Here is a 22847-nt window from a genome sequence, read left to right on the forward strand (position 1 = left end):
TCTGCCTATAGTTGTGTTGCTTGCATCTTGCTCTGAAGCATCTGGTGCTGGCCACTGTTGGAGACAGGATACTGGACAAGTTGAGCCTTGGCAATTCCTAATATTCTACAAATACTAGGATTTTGTTTCAATATGAGTGCGTTAGCATTGGCAAATGCTAAAGCTTTGAAATTGCTCTGAATGATTTGTTCAATAAATGCAGCATAAATTCAGCTTGCACCGGTTTGAACAGCCAACTAGTTTATCCTGTTTTCAAATAACTTTGCTATATTTTGGCAGGATCATATAGTTGCTACAGTATTTGCCCCTTATTCTTTAATTAAATGCCCGGACTGTTGAAGATTCTGTTTTTATTTTGGGAGTGAGCAGAATGTGTTACATTGTATTTGTTAATAACCAAATTCAGGCCCGTTTTTCTTTTGCCCTCAAAGCAGATGTAAAATAATGCTGCCCACATAAGAACCTGTGATGAATCATCACTCTTGCCAGGACCGTTGATCATGTGCTAAGTACTAAAATATTTTGATGACCTCTGGTCCTGACCTGGAAGGCCGCAGCCAGGGAGGACCAGAAGAGCATGTGAACTGTACCACATTTGGAAGACGAGGAAATAGTACATATTTGTGTAATTAGATTCCTGAATTTGGCTCATTACAACATGTAAAGGAAGGGAAAAGATGTATAGGTTTCAGGTAGGCTAGACAAGTAGCCCGTTTAACCTCGGGAGGCCAGGTTCAAATTTCAACTTACTTGTACATCACAAATAAATGTTTTTGGTGGTCTCATCCAAGTCTCTAGTTCATATATAGTCACATAACAATATCGCCATACACAACTTGGCACAATTCTGCAAGACTGGAATATGCTGATTGGCACTGGAAGAGTGTGGGTGTTGCCAGGTGCATTAGCAGAGCTATGTGGCGAGGCTTGGTGGCTCGAGCAAATGCTACTAGCAATAAGTACTAATATTAGTAGTATTTTTGACATTTATATAGCATAATCCAGTGGGAACCCAGGGTGATCACCTCAGGATCATTTTGCCTCTTACTGGATTGCAGCCATTCTGGGATGAAACAAAGCCATTCTGTGCAAACGATGCTACATGGCAGCCCTTTTAGGAAAGGGAGTTGAGAGCAACATATTCAGTTTCAACTAAGTGGGGACATTTGAACAAGTTGTTCTAAATGAAATTTATATATTCGTTGATGAGCACTTAGATATTAGCAGATTTTCTCTTGTGAAAAGTAATATTTTAAATAATTATAGGGGGTCAGAATCTTGGTGTTACATAACATCCAAATGACAGCATCCCCAGCAGCACTTCATCCTAGGGTATTGGTTTAATTCTGTGTTAAAGGGAAGCTCCTATTAACTATAATGGTGCAGGATCAGGCCAAAGGTTGGGGATTAAGGGCTTGTTTACATGGTGCCTTAGTCCATACCCACCAACTCACTAATCTGCCTGTGTGGACCCTCCTGGTACACAGTAAAACTTCCCTATTGTATGTTAATGTAGCGCTCTTTGAAACGGACTAATTTAGAGAAATTTTAGTGTGCACCACACGGTCCACATGGGCCAGATAGTGTGCAGCATGCTAGTGCACATTAGAATTTACATCACAGCTGGTGTGCACAAGGTACTGTGTAGACAAGCACTAAAACTCAGGTCCCTTGACTCTGTGCTGTAATTGCTAGACAAAGCAGTTGGATGGATGTCCAACAGTTCCAAGGAAATGCTTTGGTTTTTCTTAGATCTCCAATACTATTTAATGAAAGTTTTGCTATTTGAATATAATTTTTTAAAGAATTTATAGCGGAATGTTATTTTTATATGTCTGCCTCATATGACATATTCAGATGCATAACTGTATGTCATTTACGGGCTGACTGGTTATGTTCCATAATTCTCTATACACAATTCTTATATTTTGATATCTTGGTAATTTGCTTTTAAATAATGTTGCCAATAAGTTCTTACCTACTACCAAAATTGGTCTTAAAAATAAACCTGATTGGAATTCTGTATTATCAAAATGATATATCTAATGGACTTCAGTCAGACTGAGTAAAGTCATATATGTATGTAAATGTTTGCAGAACTGGGGCTTAAGGCCTCAACACAACACACATTTATGGATGAGTAAAGTTACTCATGTGAATTGTCCCAACTCAATGGGACTGCTCATGCGCATAAAGTTACTCACATGCATAAGTATTTGCAGAATCAGGGGTTAAATGTGTACAAAAATCACTGCACCGTTAAATGCACCTCTGTGATTGGGAGCACAAGTGTGGTGCAGACAATCAGAATACGGCATTCTGTGGGAAAAGATAAATTCTGGACCAGCACACTTGTGTGCAACCTTACTGTTATGAAGAGATTGAAAGGATCATTAATGTCCAGATCAGACAAGACTTTAAAGGCAGATTCTTATTTTTTGCAAATTCTCATAGCTCCATTCATTTGAATAATCTTATCTTTTGAATCTTAAAATCTTTATATTATAGGGCTATGGTAACAATTCCATCAGTATCTATTTACAGTAAACCTCAGAGTTATGAACGCCAGAGTGACGAGCTGACCAGTCAACCACACATCTCATTTGGAACCAGAAGTATACAATCAGGCAGCAGCAGAGACAAAAAACAAAAAAACCCAAGTACAGTACTATGTTTAAACGTAAACTACTAAAAAAATAAAAGGAAAGCAGCATTTTTCTTCTGCATAAGTTCAAGGGTGTATTAAGTCAATGTTCAGTTGTAAACTTTTGAAAGAACAACTATAATGTTTTGTTCAGAGTTACGAACAACCTCCATTCCTGAGGTGTTCATAACTCTGAAGTTCTACTGTACAGTATCTATTAAAATACCAATTTATGTCCTGCTCCAACTTTCTGAAAAAAAGCTTTTTGCCTATATTTCTCATGTGTGCTCTCTAACCAAAGGAGGATCTGTTGGTATAAATTATAAAGATAATTTAGATATCCTGGATGAGAATTTGAAAAGTCTTCCAACTTTGTTTTGTAATGATGTATCCTAAATCGTTTGGCTTAAGGAGAACTTTTAAGTGTACATTTGAGGTTAATCAAACATGTTTTTGACATGTGAGAGTTTGAATAGTGAATGGATTTTTACTTCTTGAAAAGCCATCTACCTTTTTATGTTACAGCATATCACTTAAACAGAGTGGTCTAAAAACTTATTTTGTTTTATACATTAGTCCCCATGAGGACAAAAAATATACAATTATTTTTAATAAGATTGGGTAAATAATTTCAAAATTATACAATCTGACAGTTTGAGACTGATTTTGGTAATGTCTCTGAGCTCAATACCCAGTTTAAGGAACTGTTTTTTTAAACAAAAAAATTAAAAAAACTAAGAAAGTTCCCAAACACAAGCTTTAGTTGTTGAAGTTCTGAGAATAATTATTAGCATGCAGTAGTAATTAAAAACAAAACAACAAAACTCCGTCTGTTAATTTGTTTTGTAAATGTTACTTGTAGCATGGTTTAAATCCCACTATGCCAAGTTGATACAAAATTCTACATGATTTACAAAATCAAGTGCATATTTATAGGGATTGAAATATGGATATGGTTTTGTTGCCAATACGTATGCACCTTTTACATATTAAGTGAAGCCAAATCGTGTATTTGTGTTTGATATGTATGTAAGATCAATAGAAAAATAGACTCTAATCTAACACATTCTAGCATGCCATTATGTGCCCATATATCTTACAAGTTGGAAGGGTGTAATAGAAGTCAGTATATATGCCCTTCTAGTTCAGTTGTATATATTTTTATTTTTCTATTTCATCTGATGCTCTGTTGTATGCACTATAAATTAGATGATATTATATGTGAATGTGTGTGTCCAAAATCCCAAATTTTAGAATACACTCAGACATAGGATGAAAAAATTGTTTAGAGTTAGGTTTTCATTTTTATTGTGAAGTTTCCTATTTATTGGTATAGTAAGATTGTAGTTGCTATTTGAAAGAAAAAATACATTTTGGGCTTGTGCAACATTACTTTCCATGTTGAAAATAACATTAACTTGTATAAATTAACATTAAATAGTATAAATTAAGAATAATTTGGACTACAGGAATTGTACAACAGTGCCAGAATGGCAATTATAGTTAAGAATGAGTTCACGTTTTTATTGTGAACTTTAATTTTGGGGATTGAGTCCTAGAAAGCTGCTGATTAAGACTTACTGTAAAGAAAATGTTCATGGCTGAATTCAAGCAAGTAATTTTTGGGTTGTAGAGTTTCAAAAATAATGTTTGGAGCTGCCCTTGGTTTCACATTTATCCATTCTTTGTAAGGTCACTGTCAGTGCAAGGTAAATTCACAGTAATAATAAAACAATACGTTCAAACTTGGGTGCCTTAAATTAGGGACCTAAATCCATAGTTAGGCACTCATGTAAAAATGGTTTGATTTCTAGGGGCTCATAGGTTATGAAAAATACTAGAAACATTTATTATCCATGGGCCTGATACAAAGTCCTCTGAAATCAATGAGAGGTTTTCCATCATAGACTCAGAGTCATTAAGGTCATAAGGGACCATCATGATAATCTAGTCTGATACCCTGCACACTGCAGGCCATTGAACCTTGCCAACCCATTCCTGTAATAGACCCATAACCTCTGGCTCAGTTACTGAAGTCCTCAAATCATGATTTAAACACTTCAAGTTACAGAGAATCCACCATTTATACTAGTTTAAACCTGGAAGTGACCCATCCCCCACACTGCAGAGGAAGGTGAAAATCCTCCAGGGCCTCTGCCAATCTGACCCGGGGAAAAATTCCTTCCCAACCCCAAATATGGTGATCATTTGGACCCTGAGTGTGTCAGCGTGACCTACCAGACAGACACCTCAGAAGTCTCCCCATCTAGTGTCCCATTTCCAGCTGTTAGGGATATTTGCCACTAGCCAGTTGCAAATGGGCCACATGCCATTGTAGGCAATCTCATTATACCATCTCCTCCATACATTTTCAAGCCCAGTCTTGAAGCTAGTTAGATTTTCTTGCCCCACTGCTCCCCTTGGAAGGCTGTTCCAGAACCTTATTCCTCTCGTGATTAGAAACATTCATCTAATTTCAAGCCTAAACGTGTTTGATGGCCAGTTTATATCCATTTGTTCTTGTGTCAACATTGGTTTATAACTTTAATAACTCCTCTCCCTGCCTGGTATTTATCCTTCTGATGTATTTATGGAGAGCAATCATATCCCTCCTCGGCCTTTGATTAGTCTAAACAAGCCAAGTTCTTTGAGTCTCCTCTCATAAAGTAGATTTTCCATTCCTCTGATCATTCTAGTAGCCCTTCTCTGAACCTGTTCGAGTTTGAATTTATCTTTTTTAAACATGGGAAACAAGAATTGCGCACACTATTCCAGATGAGGTCTCACCTGTGTCTTGTATAATGGTACTAACACTTCCCTGTCTCTACTGGGGATACCTCACCTGATGCATCCTAGGATTATATCAGGGGTTCTCAAACTGAGTGTTGTGGGGGGTCACGAGCTGTCAGACTCCAACATCAAACCCCACTTCATCTCCAGCATTTATAATAGTGTTAAATATAAAAAATGTGTTTTTAATTTATAAGGGGGGTCGCACTCAGAGGCTTGCTCTGTGAAAGGGGTCACCAATGCAAAATTTTGAGAACCACTGAATTACATTAACTTCAAAAGGCATTGGATCATACCTATGTGCCAAACAAAAACTATTTTACATTAAAATTGTTTCTAATATAACATATGTTGAATTGTATATTTACAATTCAAACTGACTAAAGTATGGAACCTGATCCTACAATCTTCCTCCTGATAAATTTAGTGCGGAGGTTGTCTTCTAACTCAGGAGAGTTAATATGGGGTCATTTTGTTGTCGAATTCTCTTATAAATCTTGACTGTTCTCTTTCCCAGCCCATTCCCTTGTGGATGATAGGGGCTGAAAGCGATATACTTGAAATCATACTACATCCGAAAAGCTTTGAATTCAGAACTGGCAAACTATGTTCTGCTCTGAATAACAATATTTTCCATAATGCCAAAATGAGAAATGTGCCTCTTAATTTTTCTAGGACCTGATGCCTTGTGGGTCTAGTGAGAACTAAAATTTCTACAAATCTAGACCAATCAATGCCTATCAGATATGTCTATTTTCTAAGGCTAGGTGTACACTACAGCGGGGTTCCGACCTAAGATACGCAACTTCAGCTACGTGAATACCGTAGCTGAAGTTGCGTATTTTAGGTCGGCTTACCTGGTGGTGAGGACGGGGGAAAGCCGACCGCTGCCGCGCTGCCGCCGACTCCGCTGCCGCCTCTTGTCGAGGTGGATTTCCGGAGTCGACGGCAGAGCGATCAGGGATCGATTTTACCGCGTCCTCACGAGACGCGGTAAGTCGATCCCCGATAAACCGATTGCTACCCGCCGGATCGGCGGGTAGTGAAGACGTAGCCTAAGAAGTTCTGATGTTATTCTTTTGGTATTGACTTTTCTGACAATGTTGTGAGTATGCGAGTTGTATCTCTCTGGTCATTCAGCAAGACTTGTTTACTTCAAAATTTCAGGCTTAGAAAGAGCACCAAGAATAACTTCAAGTTCTGTGAAAGAGCACACTGAAGACGCATGTTGTTCGCTCTATCAGCTCTGAAATCTGTGGCCAGTTTGATAATTAGCCTAATTTTTTGTTTTCACTTAATCTTGTGACATCTCTCACTTGGTCCATGATGTAATTATTGCATTCCTTTCACATTTATTGTTTAGGTATCTTATTGGTAATCGTTACATTAGGCAGCGATATTTTGAAAATGTTATAATCTGGTCAGTTTTTTATATTTCTTGATTTAAATTGGGACTAATTTGGCAACTGCAAGATGTGAGATTACATTAACAATGTAAATGATATATTAATTTTACTCTATTTCCCATTCTTACTAGAATCATTGTCATGAAGATAGATTCATGTTGCATAATTCTGTTCTTGCTGACAATTATCATGACAGTGAGATTAGTTTTTCTTGCTTCTTTGAGCCCAAAATAGTGTAACTCACTACTCTAACCTTTTTTAGTGTTGGGCATTTTGATTGTGTCTGGCCTGTACATCTGTTTCTATAAGGCTTCTGTAACTGCAAATGGAGAAAACAGGAATGTCCAGCTACTCCAATTATAGGAAGAGACAAAACAATGGCTCCCCAGGGAGTATTTTTCAGTATAAATAAGACATTCATATTCAGATACCTTATTCCTTTGACAAATTATAATGAGAATAGAAAAATACGATATCGTTAATCCAGTCGTATGACACTTCTTTGTAACAATAATGAGAAGTGATAGAAATTGAACACATTCAATCACAAACTGGAAATCATAATTGCATGATCCTCTTCTGTGTAATCTTAACTTTTAAGCATTTTCAGTTACCATTTGAATACTTGTTTTGATTTGTGACGCCATTCATAACCATTTGCATTGACCCAGTTCAACAGGCAGTTAAATCTGATCAGTTTCACTTGAGGAATGATTTTTCAAAGATATGATATTTTCTCTCCACATATGTATTTAAACCTCTCCAGAGAAGTACATCTTTTATTTGCCTTTATTGCATTTCTTTAGCTTGCATCTGCTTTTTTAAAGCTGGCATGTTCATATTTTTCTTTGGTTTTCATTTAAATTCCAAATAATTGATGAGCAAAAAACAACAACAACAACATTGCCAAAAAGTAATGACTGTCACAGACCGTGGCAATCAAAATTCAGATTTATAGGTGAAGTGCACATCAAAAATGAGAAAGCCACCCTTTTGTGCTGAATGCCCTAATAACTGGCCTCTAAGGAGCTTCACCACAAAAGTCTAACTCTTCTTCCCTGAAGCTATTGTGGTATTTCCTGGTTAAGTGGAGATAGCCTGGAAAGAGTCATCACAAATATGTGAAGTCTCATTGCAGCCATGCAGTCCTTTGGTATTTGAAATTTCACAGAATGATGCCTTCGTGGATATCTTCACTGAACCAGAAAATACCAAGAGAATTTCACATGGAGGGGGAAAATAGCTTGGAAGGTTTGGTAAATATATTTTTGCACTGTGTACCGTCCCCCTCTCCCCCGCTTGTTTAGTGGAGACATTCAGCACATAAATCTGGCCTTAATTTGCTCTTTGTTTTTGCTTTGCAGATTATTTTTAAGACTGACTCAGAGGGCTGTATTTTCAAAAATATTCATTAAGTTCTACCCACAAGTAAAACAAGTAATTGTACCAGTAAAATGTGCATTGCTACCAGTACTATTTGACATTTGTATAACACCTTCACTCAGAAGGTTTACAAACATTAATGAATTAAGTCTCATGACTCCTCTGTGAGAGAGAAAGTATTACTACTTTCATTTTACAGATGGTAAGATGAAGAACATCAGTGGGAGTTTTACCATTGACTCAATCGGGCCAGGATTTCATCCAGAGAGATTAATATAAGTGGTTTTCCCAAGATCACACAAAAAGTTCATTACAAGACCAGGAATAATATCTCCCAACACATATCTCCCAACTCACAGCCCCGTGCTTTAGCTGCAAGATTATCATTACTCCGTTATTTGTGCATGCAAAACGGTACTTTCCTGTCCAAATAGCCGTTTGCATAAGCAGTTGTCCATTTTTCATGCACAGATGCATATTTTCCTGCACACTTACTGATTTGCATGTGTCCTCTCATGTTTCAAGGGGGGCAACTTAAGCAAGTAGTTTTGAAAACATGGCCCTTAGTCCCTTTATAGTATGGCATAAACAGTATATTAGCTGATGTTCTAATACACCTCAGTATTTAGGCTCAAATAGTTTGTACTATGGGTATTATGTTAAATAGACAAAAGCAGGAAAATTAATAGTTGGGGCTATATCACATCTTTAATATAACTTGAGGGGCACCTGTCAACTGGATCTACAGTATCTTGGCTCAAGCATTTTTAGCTTTACTCCCACATGTAATACTGAGACCGAAATGCCTGTGATGAAATATCACCATAAAATATTATGCTCTTCCATACAAGACTATCATAACACGATGAAACATTGGCAAATCAGTTGTCGGCAATAGATATGCAAATGGATAAGGCAATACCATGTCAACTTGATTAGGGCCAAATTCATCTACCATAAAATTGTGATAAATTGGGAATACTCTCAACATATGTTATCGGCCAGATTATCAAAACCTGGCCTTTTTTTGCACCCTCAAGGTCTGAGTGGAAATAATTGCTGGCACAAGGTTGCATCCAGGGTTGTTTGCCCCTGAATTTTAATTCAGTTGGACATCTGAATATTTAGTGCTGCCCACAGAAAAGTTACCTCGATGGATTTGGTCTACAACACATGGCAAGCCTGCTGAGTGTAGATATATCCTAAATGAAAATTGTGTCTGCGGATAATTGTGTCCAAAATTGTTTGCATATTTCTGGTTGCTTGTACAAAATATCAGCTTGGTTAAGAATGCGCTGAAAAGCAAGCCCTATTTACAATTGAATTTATGGGGTATATCTTTTAGTCTCCAATTCAGTTTTATTCCCCCTCTATTTAGGTATGCTTAAAACAAACTAGCCCACCACCACCCACTTCCTTATTGCTTTGCAACCATGCTAAACTGACAAGCACTATTTCTAGAGCTCCATTTCTGCTGATGTTGTCAGTGATGCTAATGTAGAAAGAGAAAAGTCTGCTGTTTATGGGGGTGTAGCACTAGAAGCATAGAAGTGTGCCGTTCTGTCACCTAAAGGAGATTGGACAAGTGCAGGATGTGTTAGGGCTCATGCTGCAAAAGAAGATAATTCAGAATTGAGTTATTTGCAGGACCTTCTTTTGCCCTATGTCCCATTAAGTCATTTGAGATCAGCTGGGTTGTTCTTGTTCACTGTCAGTTTGAATAGGACTGGGGGCTGGGTCCCAGTCAGGAACTCATTTCCTAAGGATGTCAGTTGGGGGCTCTCTGAAGATGTTTTCAGGACTTGTCTTCCATATTTAGGTTATTTTTTTCATGGTCATTTTAACTTCCTCTGTTTCTGTATCTCCTAATTTGAGAAGAGGGAGAAGGTTCAGTTTATTAATTGAATTATTTTTATATTCAGCATCCGAGTGTCTTTTTCGGAGACTGACTCTTTATAAATTATTTGAATGCTCAAAATATCATCTGCCATCTTGGATTTGCTGACGAGGAGCAACTCCTAATGTCCATTTCTCAAAGTTTCAAAGTTTAGTTTTCTAATGCAAAACTTGTTTAGCATGGACATAAGGTTAAATGGACAAACTGAATTTTTCCTCAATACTTCTCTTTTTGCTGACCTGCAGAATAGAAACGAACAACCAAACTGCTGAGTTACCATATTAGCATATGAAAGCTTGCAGTTGTATACGTACAGTAACATTGTTTTGTAATATCGTGCAATATGCAGTTTTTTATTAATGTTATGGCAGCCCATAAAATAAACTCAGACAATAACAAATGTAGTCTTATGTCACTGGAAGCCTAACTGTCTGTTAAAACAGTAAGATACTCATAGTAAATAAATATAGGTCTTTTCCCAGTAGAACTCAGAGGTCATTTGAATAAATAAGCATTTCATAGCCTTCAATACAAGGTTTTGTCTTAAAGGAAGCACTAATTAAATCCTGGGAAATAAATATATATTTCATTTAAACTATGAAGATTGTGCTTGAAACTGTTAAACATCAGGAAATAAACTTATGAATTTTAATGTGTTTTTGTCTGTAGCAAGACGTGCTGCAGTTGCCTTGATTTTATGAATAATAATAATAAAATCATCAAATTATTCTGTCAAAGAAGTCATTTCTATTATAAGGAAAAGTTAGCTGTTTCCACAAAGATATCATTTGAATATAAGTTTCTCAGAGGTGCAGAGTTAGAGGCATATACGTAAAGCTAAGACCAGCAGGCATCAGCTCACGCCACCACTTTTATTTAGAGGAGTGTCATTCTGAAGTGCATCATGCTGCTTAAATCAAATTCTGTGATTAATATTTAATGTGTCTGTGATGGAATCACTTTCTCCCCTGAGGTTAACTTACGTTTTGCCAGACATCCTGACAACACTGCAATTCTTATATTCCCTGTATGACCTGGGCTTTTCCTTGAGAAAGGTCAGAATAAAGGGTGCTTTTGTTCATATCTAGCCTGCCGGTGATATATTGACAAAGTGTCTGCTGGCTGAATGGAATAGTTTTACAGTATTAAACAAGTGCTGATTTCTGCGGAGAGGCAGGACTTATGGTTTAGAAGGAAGTGAATTGGTTAGGTCAGGAGAACGTACCATTTGTGAACTCCCCCTTTCCTTTTATATTCATGTGTCGGATACAGTAGACGGTACGCTGGCTGTGCTCAAGGCAGAACTGGAGAGAAAGCAGCTTGAAAGTAATCTGCAGTTTGAAAGCTTGCTTTTTTCTGTAGGGATTCTACAGGCGCTTGTGCTTGTGTTGGAAGCTGTTTTAAAACTAACATGGTTTAATCCACTAACTGCATGTTGGGTAAATTCAAAACCCACATGCTCGTCCTCTTGCAGTGGAATAAGTCACATCTGATGGACATTTTCTGTGCTTATAGCATAGTAATGAACGTCTGACAGGCGCGACCTTTCATAAGACAGCCCACACTATTGGCTTTCTGCCCAGAATATTGCTGCAACACTATCTGTGATTGGTTATCTCTCTATCATGCATTGCTTCACAAGGGAAAACGGCCCCTTTTTTAATAAATCTACGATGGCTGGCTGCAATATGCTACACTGTAAGTATATTGTGTGAAAGAAACAGACAGACTATAATTCTGCATAGTAGTCTAGGAGCACATGGCAAGGCTGTTATGCTGTGGGACCTCAGTGGAATGCTGCTTGGTAAATTTTAACGTATTTGTTTTTTCTACAGGTTGGTACTAAGAAGTGCCTTTCCTGACGTCTCTGCTGCTTGGAACCGCTTCTAGAGCAGTCTCTGCTTTTTGCCTTGCTTGCTGCCAGCTAGACTGCGACGACAGCACATCCACCCTCCACCTCTAGCCCAGACACCCCCATTTCTACTTATAATCAAGAGAAAAGCTCTAAGTATCAGGCATTGCCCTAGGCTGCTTTAGTATAAAAATAAGTTTGCTGAAAAAGTAAGATATCTTCTGCCAGAAAATCAAGGAGAGAAAAAAAAATTCTCGATTGTTGCTCTAAACTGCTGCATCTGTCTATGCCAAACTAATCAATACCGATTGCACCACAAAACCCAATTGCAAATTCAGCTGTGTTGGAGATTACCTTTCAGACAACTTTACTGAAAGCAGCTTGGAAATTCTGTGTCAAAGGGTCTGCCACGTTTTCATGCTTGCATTTTGGGCTCCAAATTGGCACTCGGAATGGGTTACTGAGAGCACAAGGCTAGTTTCAGGCCACACTTTTTAACATTCATCTTACTTATGAACCTAGCATTTCTTTTAAGTACAAAACCTCTTTCAATTAGCAGTTTCATGCTGTGAATTTCTAGTTGGAAACCTTTTCTTTGATATTGTGACAACACAATTTTACATGTACTTTTAAAGTAGGGTGTGGGGAAAAAAGTATTTTGGAGGTGACATTTTCATCATTTCCAATCTATCAGTTTGGCTGTTTGTTTGTTTGTTTCACTGAAAATTTTAACTACCTGTAAAAAATCTAAACATGGCTGTTAGTGTCACACCAATTCGGGACACAAAATGGCTAACACTGGAAGTGTGTAGAGAGTTCCAAAGAGGGACTTGCTCACGACCAGACACGGAATGTAAATTTGCACATCCATCGAAAAGCTGCCAAGTTGAAAATGGACGAGTAATCGCCTGCTTTGATTCATTGAAAGTGAGTAAATATTATATTCTTTTCAAGGATAAATAGTTAATGAATGAAGCAATTATAATCGGCAGAACCATAGCGTCTGGGAGATATGGATTGCTGTCTGTGCTAGTATGGAGATTTATGGCTTTTTTTATTGCTGATTTGTTGGTTTTGTTTTTCTCAAGGGATGGGGGAGAGGAGAATAAGGGGGAAAAATTGTAACAGAGTTCGGGCTCTCTGGAATTGGTGTGGTTACAGTTACTAGTTCCTTAACCCTAAATTGTTATTGGTCTGCAGCTGGTGTAAAAAGCAGCATATATTTTGTTTAGAAATAGCAAAGTCATAGTAGAGATTCTTTTAAATAAATAAATAAATAAGTAAAACAGACTGGAAATGCAAACCATGTGTTCTAAATGATGATTTGTTGTTGTCTTGTAACTGCATGTGGATTGTTGCTGGCTCTGAACAGTAGGCAGTGCATTTGAGATTAGTATTTTCCTTCATAAATTAGCATGGCTACTTCTGAAAGCATCTTTTTTTTTCATTTTTTGGACTTCCATGATTTTTTCCTTCCTTCTTACAAATATAATTATTTAATGAAAGAAGTGATGCATTCTTTGGAAAACTTAACTGAAAGCCAGGTATCTCCAGTCATGCAAGGACAACTGTAACAGCGAAGTTACAGACTTACTGCCACTTCCAAAAAATATATGCTAGGTACACTGTGTAAAGTATAGGACTGGTATTTTCAAGTATCTCTAGTTTCAGGGGTCCGTTGTGAAACATACAGATTTCCAGCTCCTTCTCCTCATTCTTTATTAATTAAATAATCCCAGACTTTAAATAGCCAGCCCACAGACTGTAACTTAATACAGCACAGAGTCATAAATCAGAGGCTGATAGAAAAATTATGTCTCTTTGTTTTCTCTAGAATATAATATTGCTGCTCTTAAAGCCAAATCCCAGGAAGGGGAGCAAAGCCTGAGTATACGGGCATTGCTGTGGACAAAAATGTCATGGGCTGAAGGAGGGAATGTTCTGCCTTAGCAAGAAGGCCTTAGTAGGCCGATTGTATAGCCAAATCAGTATCACAGCTAGAACAGGGCAGCAAATGGTTTTCCCATCCCACCAAAAATTACGAGATTTCAACAAGTTTTCCGGTTCCAAAATGGAACAAAAAGTCAAATCTTGAAAATTTCTGTGAACCAAAAATTCTAAAAAATGTGGTTCAGATCAATCAAGCATTTTCATATAAATAAATTTGAAACCTTTTGTTTTGACTGTGGCCCTTTTTAATGTAAAAACTGTTTTATTTTTCACATAGCTTAAATTTTGAGATGAAAAGTAATTTTGATGCGGCAAACAGGATTTTTATCATTTCTAAAATTTCAGAACAAAATATTTTGACAATTTCTAAGCTTTTTTTCCAAAATGTTTTCAAGTTGAGAAATTTGTCAGAATAGACCCTTGTCAAAAGCCAAACTTTTCATGGGCAAATCAGCATTTCCCAATGAAAAACATTTCACCAAAAATTCCCAACCAGCTCTAGTCAGAACTTTGGGGCATTTGGATAGCAGTGGATACAACATACTACTTCCTCTATGTGGTGGGCTTGATCTAGTGCATATGCTCTGTGCATGGGCTTAGTCCCTGCCACCATGATGAGCCAGCTCCATTTTCTGCAATTGTGGTGAGTTGTGAAGCTCTATTATTATTATTTTTTAAAAACTATTCATATTGTAACTTAGATATCTGATATTCAGGTTTAGCTCATGGAATCAATAAAATGCCTCCATATAAAAGAACTTAAGAATTGAAATTCATTTATTTTAAAACACCATATCTAGCTACAACATCAACATATAGTTTAATTTCTTAGCTTCTACTCATTTGACTGTGCAAAGTTTCACATCCCCACTCCTGGGTTGCTCTATTAGTCTTAAGTTTAAAAAAAAAAATTAAAATACAGCAGGTTCAGAAAAAATGTAAAAAGATTGAAAATGAGACACCAGCATTCATTAAAAACAAACCATTGAAAACCTTAATATGGTTCACAATAGGAAGCTTCCGCCAAGTCCATTATAAATCAGTATTGCCACCAAAGAACTGTGATTTCCAGGTTAGAGAAATACCTTAAAACTTTCATGCTTAAGGCAGCAGTCTTAGTGTGGAAGTGTGTTATGGGGAATAAGGCATAGCACTAGAAATCAGGAAGCTATTCTATTCCAGGCTGTGTTACTGACTCATATTACTTTGGGCAAGTCTCTTCCCCTCAGTTATCCTTTCTTTGTAAATTAGATAATTATCTCCTTTGTAAAGAGCCATGAGATCCAGGGGTGAAAAGGACTAAGTATTATATGACTCTGTGTTATCATTTCAAAATACTAGGTGGAGGTGATCATTCTTGTTGACCAGGTGGAGTCATTAGAGTTGAGTGGGTTGTAAACTGGGGCAGAATTTTTTCCAAATATTCTTTTACCATTGAAAAACATACTATTTAATAGTTATATGTAGGGCCCTACCAAATTCATGGTCCATTTTGGTCAATTTCACAGTCGTAGGATTTTAAAAATGGTAAATTTCATGATTTCAGATATTTAAATCTGAAATTTCACAGTGTTGTAACTGTAGGGGTCCTGACCCAAAAGGGACTGTCGGGAGGTTACAAGATTATCATATGAGGGTCATGGTATTGCCACCCTTATTTCTGCGCTGCTGCTGGCGGTGGCGCTGCCTTCAGAGTTGGGCTACCAGAGAGCAGCAGCTGCTGGCCGGCAGCCCAGTTCTGAAGGCAGAGCCGCCACCAGCAGCAGCACAGAATTAAGGATGGCATGGTATGGTATTGCCACCCTTATTTCTGCGCTGCTGCCTTCAAAGCTGGGCCCTCGGCCAGCAGCTGCTACTCTCCAGCTGCCCAGCTCTGAAGGCAGCAGCGCAGAAGTAAGGGTGGAATGGTATGGTATTACCACCCTTACTTCTGCGCTGGTACTGGCAGGGTGCTGCCTTCAGAGCTGGGTGCCTGGCCAGCAGCCACCACGCTCTGGCCACCCAGCTCTGAAGGCAGTGCAGAAGTAAGGGTGACAATACTGTGACGCTCCCCCTACAATAACCTTGTGACCACCCCCCCATAATCACCTTTTGGATCCTGAACCCCAGTTTGAGAAGCTCTGGTGAAATCTGTATAGTATGTAGTAAAAGCACAAAAAAGACCAGATTTCAGCAGGGGGGAGACCAGATTTCATGGTCCGTGACACTTATTTAATGGCCATGCATTTGGTATTGCCCTATTTACATGTTTACATCTGTTAACCCCAAAAGGCTTGCTGTGGCCCGAACTTCATTCTGCGCCCTGGTCAAAGCTTTGTGCTGGATGGCTCTGCAGGTGTCAGGTGGTTAAATTAGATTATTCTGACAACTGCATGAAAATCCCATTGGCAGTTTGAAAATGAAATCTAGTTCTTTACTGAATTTCCTGCCCAACTCAACTAGCAGCAAAACACCTGCATTTTTTTGTGTGTGTACTGGGCTAAAAAGGTACTGATTATTTTGGTTTTTTCCCCCCAAAGTCACAATTCCTATTTGTCCTGTGGACTTTTTAAACAGATGTAGTTAAAAGTAAACTACATGCTTTATATCCAGATTTAAAACAGTTAAATAGTTTAATATATACTTAGTATTCTTACTCTTTACTAACACCTCAGTATCTCTAAAAGCTGACTATAAAACCATTAACCTTTAAATAGCTATAGAATCATTAATCACCTTATCAATGCATATAATAATAATAATAATTAGTAATGAACAATTATCTGAATAGCTCAAATTACATATTGGAAGTAGGCCAGATCTTTAGAGTTATGGAGTCTTGTTAGTAAATTGGCAATAAATCTCTAATTCATATGATTTAAAAAAATCATCTGACAAGTACCGTAGTATTTTAAAACCTTGTAGCTTTCTAGCTTGTGTGATGAGATGTGCGCTAGGTATTGCAGAATTCTTGTAGTGCCGGTCTAGTAAGAGTATTTGAGCACAAGGTGGATAGAGCCTATGTACTTTTCTATATTTAGAACATTAGACAGGCAAAGCAAATATTTTCTACGGGGACCCCATGATATGGCAGTACCATTCTGCTGTGCTGTTTCAGACTTTGGCCACACTCTCATGTGCCTTACATTTAATATACTGGAGAAGAGTTTCTGGCTTCAAAAGGAAAATGTAATTCATTACAAGTAGTAAAAATATTGAAGAAATTGTACATTTATATAAAGGAAAATCATCTCTGAGTTGTGCCTTTTCAGTTTAGACAAAAATGAGTTTGTTTTGATAAATGAAAATGATAGATGTCTACATTTGTGGTTAAGAGAGAATTAGGGAGCCAGTCCTGAGACTGTTTCCATTGGTGTCATGTGACTACTTCTGTGATTAAGGGCTTTGAGTAGTGGTCTCCAGTGTAGGAAACATTCAATGTATGCAGTGAATGTTGGTTCACTATTATTAAAACCTGCAGTTCTTTTTAAGGCAAACTCCCCTTGATTTCAATGGACTGGGTAAGAACTGCAGGATTTGGGCCAAATAAAGGATTATCCTTTTAATGCTAATATTTGCCACAGAAGCTATTGCTTTGCTGATAAATCTTTGGTCCCTTAAGCTTATAGCATCTCCAGGATTTGCTACCTCATACTCAATATCTATATCCTGATGAGATATAAAATGGGTTTGGGCCTAAACTTGCCTTCAGCAGATGCAAAATCATGAGCAATCATATTCCCTTGTGACTATTTTTCTCTTTTTTTCTTCTTCTTTTTTTAACATTTTCAGTAAAAGTTAGATGCTAGAAAGTTCAGGTATTCTTGCAGTGTTTATAATCTATATAGAATTTTTAATGGTATAGTTATGCATATGAGATCCATAGATTACACAGTATTTTAATGCTTAAAATTAAAGCATTAATTGTAAAGACACCTCTTTTGCCATATGAACTCTCAGACTCTTCATAAATTCATAGCAATGTTCCACTTATTTACTGAGAAGCTTCAAAATGTTAGAGGTAATATTTTGACCTTGTAAAATATATGAATTCATTATGGATTAATCTGCAGAGAATCTCAATTCTCCATTGCCTGAGAGATGGAATTATTAATTATGCATATCTCCACTCTTGGTCTCCTTAAATTAAAAAGAAAAATAACACTTTTGGGGCCTGATTTTGCACTGGGTCATACCAGTATAAACTCACAGAATCAGGCCCTTATTTATTGATTTGAGTATAACATACAAAGAGAGAGAATATCATTGCCATATACAAGTTAGTTACACATTTCTTTGCCTTCTTCAGTATACATCTGCTAATAGCCTAAGCTTCCAATTGGGGGAAAGAAATTGGAAAACCAAAACAAGCAAATGAAGTGGGAAAATGGGATGTGAGGGGGAAATAACCCACTTAAAAAAGCACACATAAAAGTTCCACTGTGGGACTATCAGTGGCATTCAAAAATCTTACCAGCTAACCCAGACAGAGTTATAGCTCAGTAAGGCATGTTTCATATTAAATTGTTAAGCTCTACATCTGCAGGAAGATATTAAAAAATTGCAATTATACATTTACACTGTTTCATTTATAGGGAATCTAAATGGAAGAAACTCTGAATAGATGCAGATACAGTAGTAAAGAGGAAAACACTTTCTCATCTCAGAGAAATCTGTAAAGACACAAAATAAAAATGTATTAAAAAAAACCCTTTTGACAGCAAAAGTTCACATACATTAACTTTTATCCAAAGTTAAATCTTCATATGAGGGATCAGGAGCAGCCTCTGAAGCCTCTGTCCTTTTCTGCTGTACCAAAATCTCTGCTTTTTCTACATTTCTAAATACAAATGTCTGGTTTCCAAAGTTCACTCTTAATTTTGCTGGATACAACAAATTACATTAAGACCAACACCTTATATCTATTGTTCAACTTTAAAGAAGCAATAACATCTTTTCGTTAGGACTGAAGAATAATGATAGTAGTAAGGCTAGAACTCAATTCTAGAAGTAGCAAACATTAAGGAAGTAGTACCTCGTGTATTTGTTAGGAACTTATGCATAACTGCCAGAAATTCACATAATATGAGGACAGTCTGTGGAGTCTTAGAATCAGTTGATTTCCTCCCTGATAGTCTCCTGGCTAAGATCGAGATGACTGATCTACAATCCTACTGACATTTTATGATTTAGCTTTTGCTGAAAATAAACTTCCAGAATATTTATTGTTTGTAGGAAAATCAGCACCTCACAAATTCTTATTCATGGCGTTATTGTCTAGCTCATCTGTTTCATATGGCATGACTTTGTTCTCTTTGGGCAGAGAACTGAAAGTCCCTTATGAAATGGCATAGAAGGTTCGGAGTTCACCTCATTGTTCATGTCCACGCAATCACTGGGAGAAAACTTTCACTTGTTTCCTATCTGGTGGAAATGGAATCTTACTAAGTAACTAATCTTTTGCAGAATAATTCTAGGCTTGTTTCAAGTCAAACTGTCCAGCCTCTCAGCTGGAGAGGAAAGACAGCAGTTCCCAGTTCTCAAAGGCAGTCAGCCCTCTTGGAGTAAAGAAGGCTTCCTTGGAAAGCAATTAGTTTATTCATGAGAATCCTGCAAGTTTCCTCTGCTTCTTCCGCCCTTAAGTCACTTTCAAAGTGGGGAAAAAAAGAGGAAAAAATAAAATTAAAGAATGAGTGGAGCATCTCAGAAGCATGTCTGTGCTCCAGTCCTGCTGGTGCCACCTTTACTTTTAAAGAGGACTAGAACACATTAGAGCTTAAACTATACAGGTTTTTCACAAATGCTGATTGTTTGGCTGTGTCAATTGCTGTACTTAATATACTGAATATAGTTCTCTTTCCTCTTCTAGTAGAATTTTGTCATAATGCCTGTGGGAAATGAGTTGATGGTCTCAAGTTCTTAGTGGGCACATGTCTGCCTCACTGAAGCCACGGCCATGCTAATTAGCAAGCTTATTGGGCGTCCCAGCAGAGAGGCCAAAGGATCGAATGCTCCTAAAGATGGAACTGCCCTTTAGAAGTAGCATGTTGGCAGGGTGGTATGTGGACGTTTTCACTGCTAGTGACTGTACTGGACCTGGTCTGTAGATAAATAAAGCATTTCCATCTTCCATGCTATGAATCCAGCTCCTTTCACCAGCACTATATTTACTTAACTACATTTAAAAACAAAATTAACAACAGAGATTCTATTACGCAGACTCAAATTTTTGCTTTTTTATGGACTTGCCCAACACCATTTATTTTCACAGAAAATTATAGTGATGGCAATAGAGAAATCTGTATGCAATATTGACCTGACGAATATTTCACAACTCCCATGGCACCGCTATCTTCAATGGGGAATTTCTAAATGTTATATTCAATTTAATAGTAATTATAGCTATGGATTTGTAGTTGAATGCAGGTCCTCAGATGTTGGGCCAGGCCAAGCCAAACATATAGAGGAAGGAATAATCTGATTTTAAAATTATGAATGATAAAGTGTCAGTATAATGGAGCCCAGCTATTATATTAATAGCAGCAGTATTTCTGATTAACATATTTAATTTTCTTGGCAGCTCAGGATTAAGGGTAAATCAACATTAAGCTTCATTTTAATTGGTGTAATAATGTCACCAATATAAAAAGCCTCTGAATTTTATCTAATGGGAAAACTAAAGGATAAATCCTTCTCTATGTGCTCAGCCCAAGTAAATCTTCTGGATGCTGGGGAGTTCTGTGGAAAGTCTTCTCCCTTGAAACTGCAGAATAGTACTGGAGCTGATCCATAGCAGCCACTCCAACCTAAGGGCTGAAGTAATTTCAGTGAGCCTTGGGCTCTCGCTTCAGTGGGATAAGAAACTGGAGTATCAGCAGTGCTAGTGGCTCCCCAAAGACCCACTGTGTCATGCAGTTGCCCTAGAAGACACCCCCAAAAGCTGCTAAATTTACTTTAATTGCCACTTAGTAGACCTCAGCCAGAACTTCCATTGGGCTAACGCGTCAGTAGGAGTTTTGCTTTAGTAATAATTTGCATGTGTTGACCTGACTGCCTTTTGTCTGAGCAAGATCTGTTAGATCAATTATTATCCCTTCGATATTGGGAGGTAGGATTTCCCAACATGCTATGCTGTGGCAAAATTCATTGGCATCGACCTGGGAACTCCCAACCCGCTGGTGCCAAGGAGTAAAACTGATAGCTGAAACCTGATCCCAGAGAAATAGAACTATTTTTAATTTGTGCTGAGTCTCAGGATACAATGCTGTTATGCCAATGCAGTTAGACATGTTAATGGATATACATCAAATATATTGGAGTGATAAAGAGGCTCTGTTTTCACATCTTTTATTTTTCATCATAAAGTTTCAATATAATTTTTTTTGTAGTTAGTGAGAATACTAGACTAAGGGCCACTCTTTGCCAGCAGTGAAATCTGGCACGTTTAATCTGTAAAATATATTCAATATTGTTTTCTAAGTATAGTCTGTCACAGAGTTTCCTGTGATGCTAGAGGTAGTATTGATATTCTGATTGGTGTCATTATTGGTAATTGAAGGAATTTACTTAAAATGTTTAGACAAGGTAGCTCTTTGAGCAATACAGAATGTCTAAAGGGTCTAGTTGTGCTAGTGGCTATGAAGTGCTATATAGGCTTTAAGGGTTTGAGCCTGTTGAAATCTGTGAAAAGACCCCCTTTAGCTTCAGTGGCCTTTGGCTCAGGACTTAATTTATTAAAATAATATAGAGTCAAGAAAAAATGATAAGAATAAATATTTGAAAAATATCAATTGTTTGGGAAGGTCACACTATTAAGGCCAAGTGATTCCACTGGGATGACTCATACTTAAAATTAAGCACATGTGTAAGTATTTGCAGGACTAAGTTTGTAAAAGGGAAAAGGCATATTGATAAAATGGCATTTTATTTAATTGGTCATTTTGTACTCTAGTAACAGTAAGTAAGTAAAGTAAATCTATGTATTTATGTCTGAATATTGGTGACATCACAGCAGAATTTGTGGAAGCGTTCGTGATCCATTGCTAACTTTGAGCACTCAGCAGGTGACCTTCCAGTGATCTGCCACACACCATCCATCCATCTCCTTGCTGGTCATCCTCTACTTGTTAACCCTCCACCATTTCTTTCATAATAGCTTTCTCAAGGTTATGTCCATCTCTACGCCTAATGGAACCAAAGTACATAAGTTTGCATCTGTTGATTTCTGACATCAAGGTCTGCTTTTCTCCAATAATAGTTCTAACTGAGGGATTAGTCTTTTTTTCCATCCAGGAGATACACAAGAGTCTTAGCCAGCACCACATTTCAAAAGCTTCAGTTTTTTCCTTACCAGCAGCATTAACTTCCCACGATTCACATCCATAAATTGCTATGGAAAAATTTAGGCTTTTCACCACTCGCACCTTCATAGATTTTGACATGCCATGGTTTTTCTATTCTTTCTTTAAAGGAGCCTGCAGTCGAGTGAGCATCCCTAGTCGTCTTCTGATTTCTTTGGAATAGCCTCCTTGGTTGGATATATATGAACCCAAATAATTAAATTCAGCTACTGCCTCTACAGCTTGTCCTTTGCTAGTGATGTACATTTGCATCCTGTTTTTGTTAGTCATGTCAATGTACGTGCATTTTGTCTTCGGCACATTCAGGAATACTCCTTATTCCTCACTAACTGCTTTTACAGACTCCATCATTTGTTGCATTGCTTCAGTGGCAAAGAACATCATGTCATCAGCATATCTGATATCGGTTAAAAGGTGTCTACCAATGGAAATCATAATGTACCATAGGGGTGGCTTTAAATTTTTCCCCTCAGCTCTTTGCCTTTGATGGAATTGTTGTCAAATGGATCCAGGTGTAGCCCAATCAGAGCTTTAAGGAAGCCAAAAATACCGTGAGGTTTTAACTCTTAGCAATGATAGCCTACAT

The 22847-nt window shown here is 37.5% G+C and overlaps 1 protein-coding gene across 14 annotated transcripts in view; it reads left to right on the top strand.

Moving 5' to 3' along the window:
- MBNL1 (muscleblind like splicing regulator 1) overlaps positions 1-22847 on the top strand; it is a 196783-nt gene that overhangs the window by 34628 nt on the left and 139308 nt on the right. For 10 of the 14 annotated variants that reach the window (XM_024202995.2, XM_024202999.2, XM_026650002.1 and 7 more), the window contains exons 1-2: positions 11603-11818; positions 11956-12899. The exons of 2 other annotated variants lie outside the window; for them this stretch is intronic. In XM_024202995.2, the coding sequence (XP_024058763.1) occupies positions 12726-12899 (174 nt within the window). In that variant the 5' untranslated portion in view covers positions 11603-11818; positions 11956-12725. Of the gene's footprint in view, positions 1-11602; positions 11819-11955; positions 12900-22847 lie in introns of those variants that run through there. 2 more of the 14 variants (XM_024202997.3, XM_024202996.2) reach the window with 1 other exon arrangement.

Source organism: Terrapene carolina, unplaced genomic scaffold (genome assembly GCF_002925995.2).
Source record: "Terrapene carolina triunguis isolate 2854851 unplaced genomic scaffold, T_m_triunguis-2.0 Scaffold88, whole genome shotgun sequence".
In the NCBI taxonomy this organism is placed as follows: domain Eukaryota; kingdom Metazoa; phylum Chordata; order Testudines; family Emydidae; genus Terrapene; species Terrapene triunguis.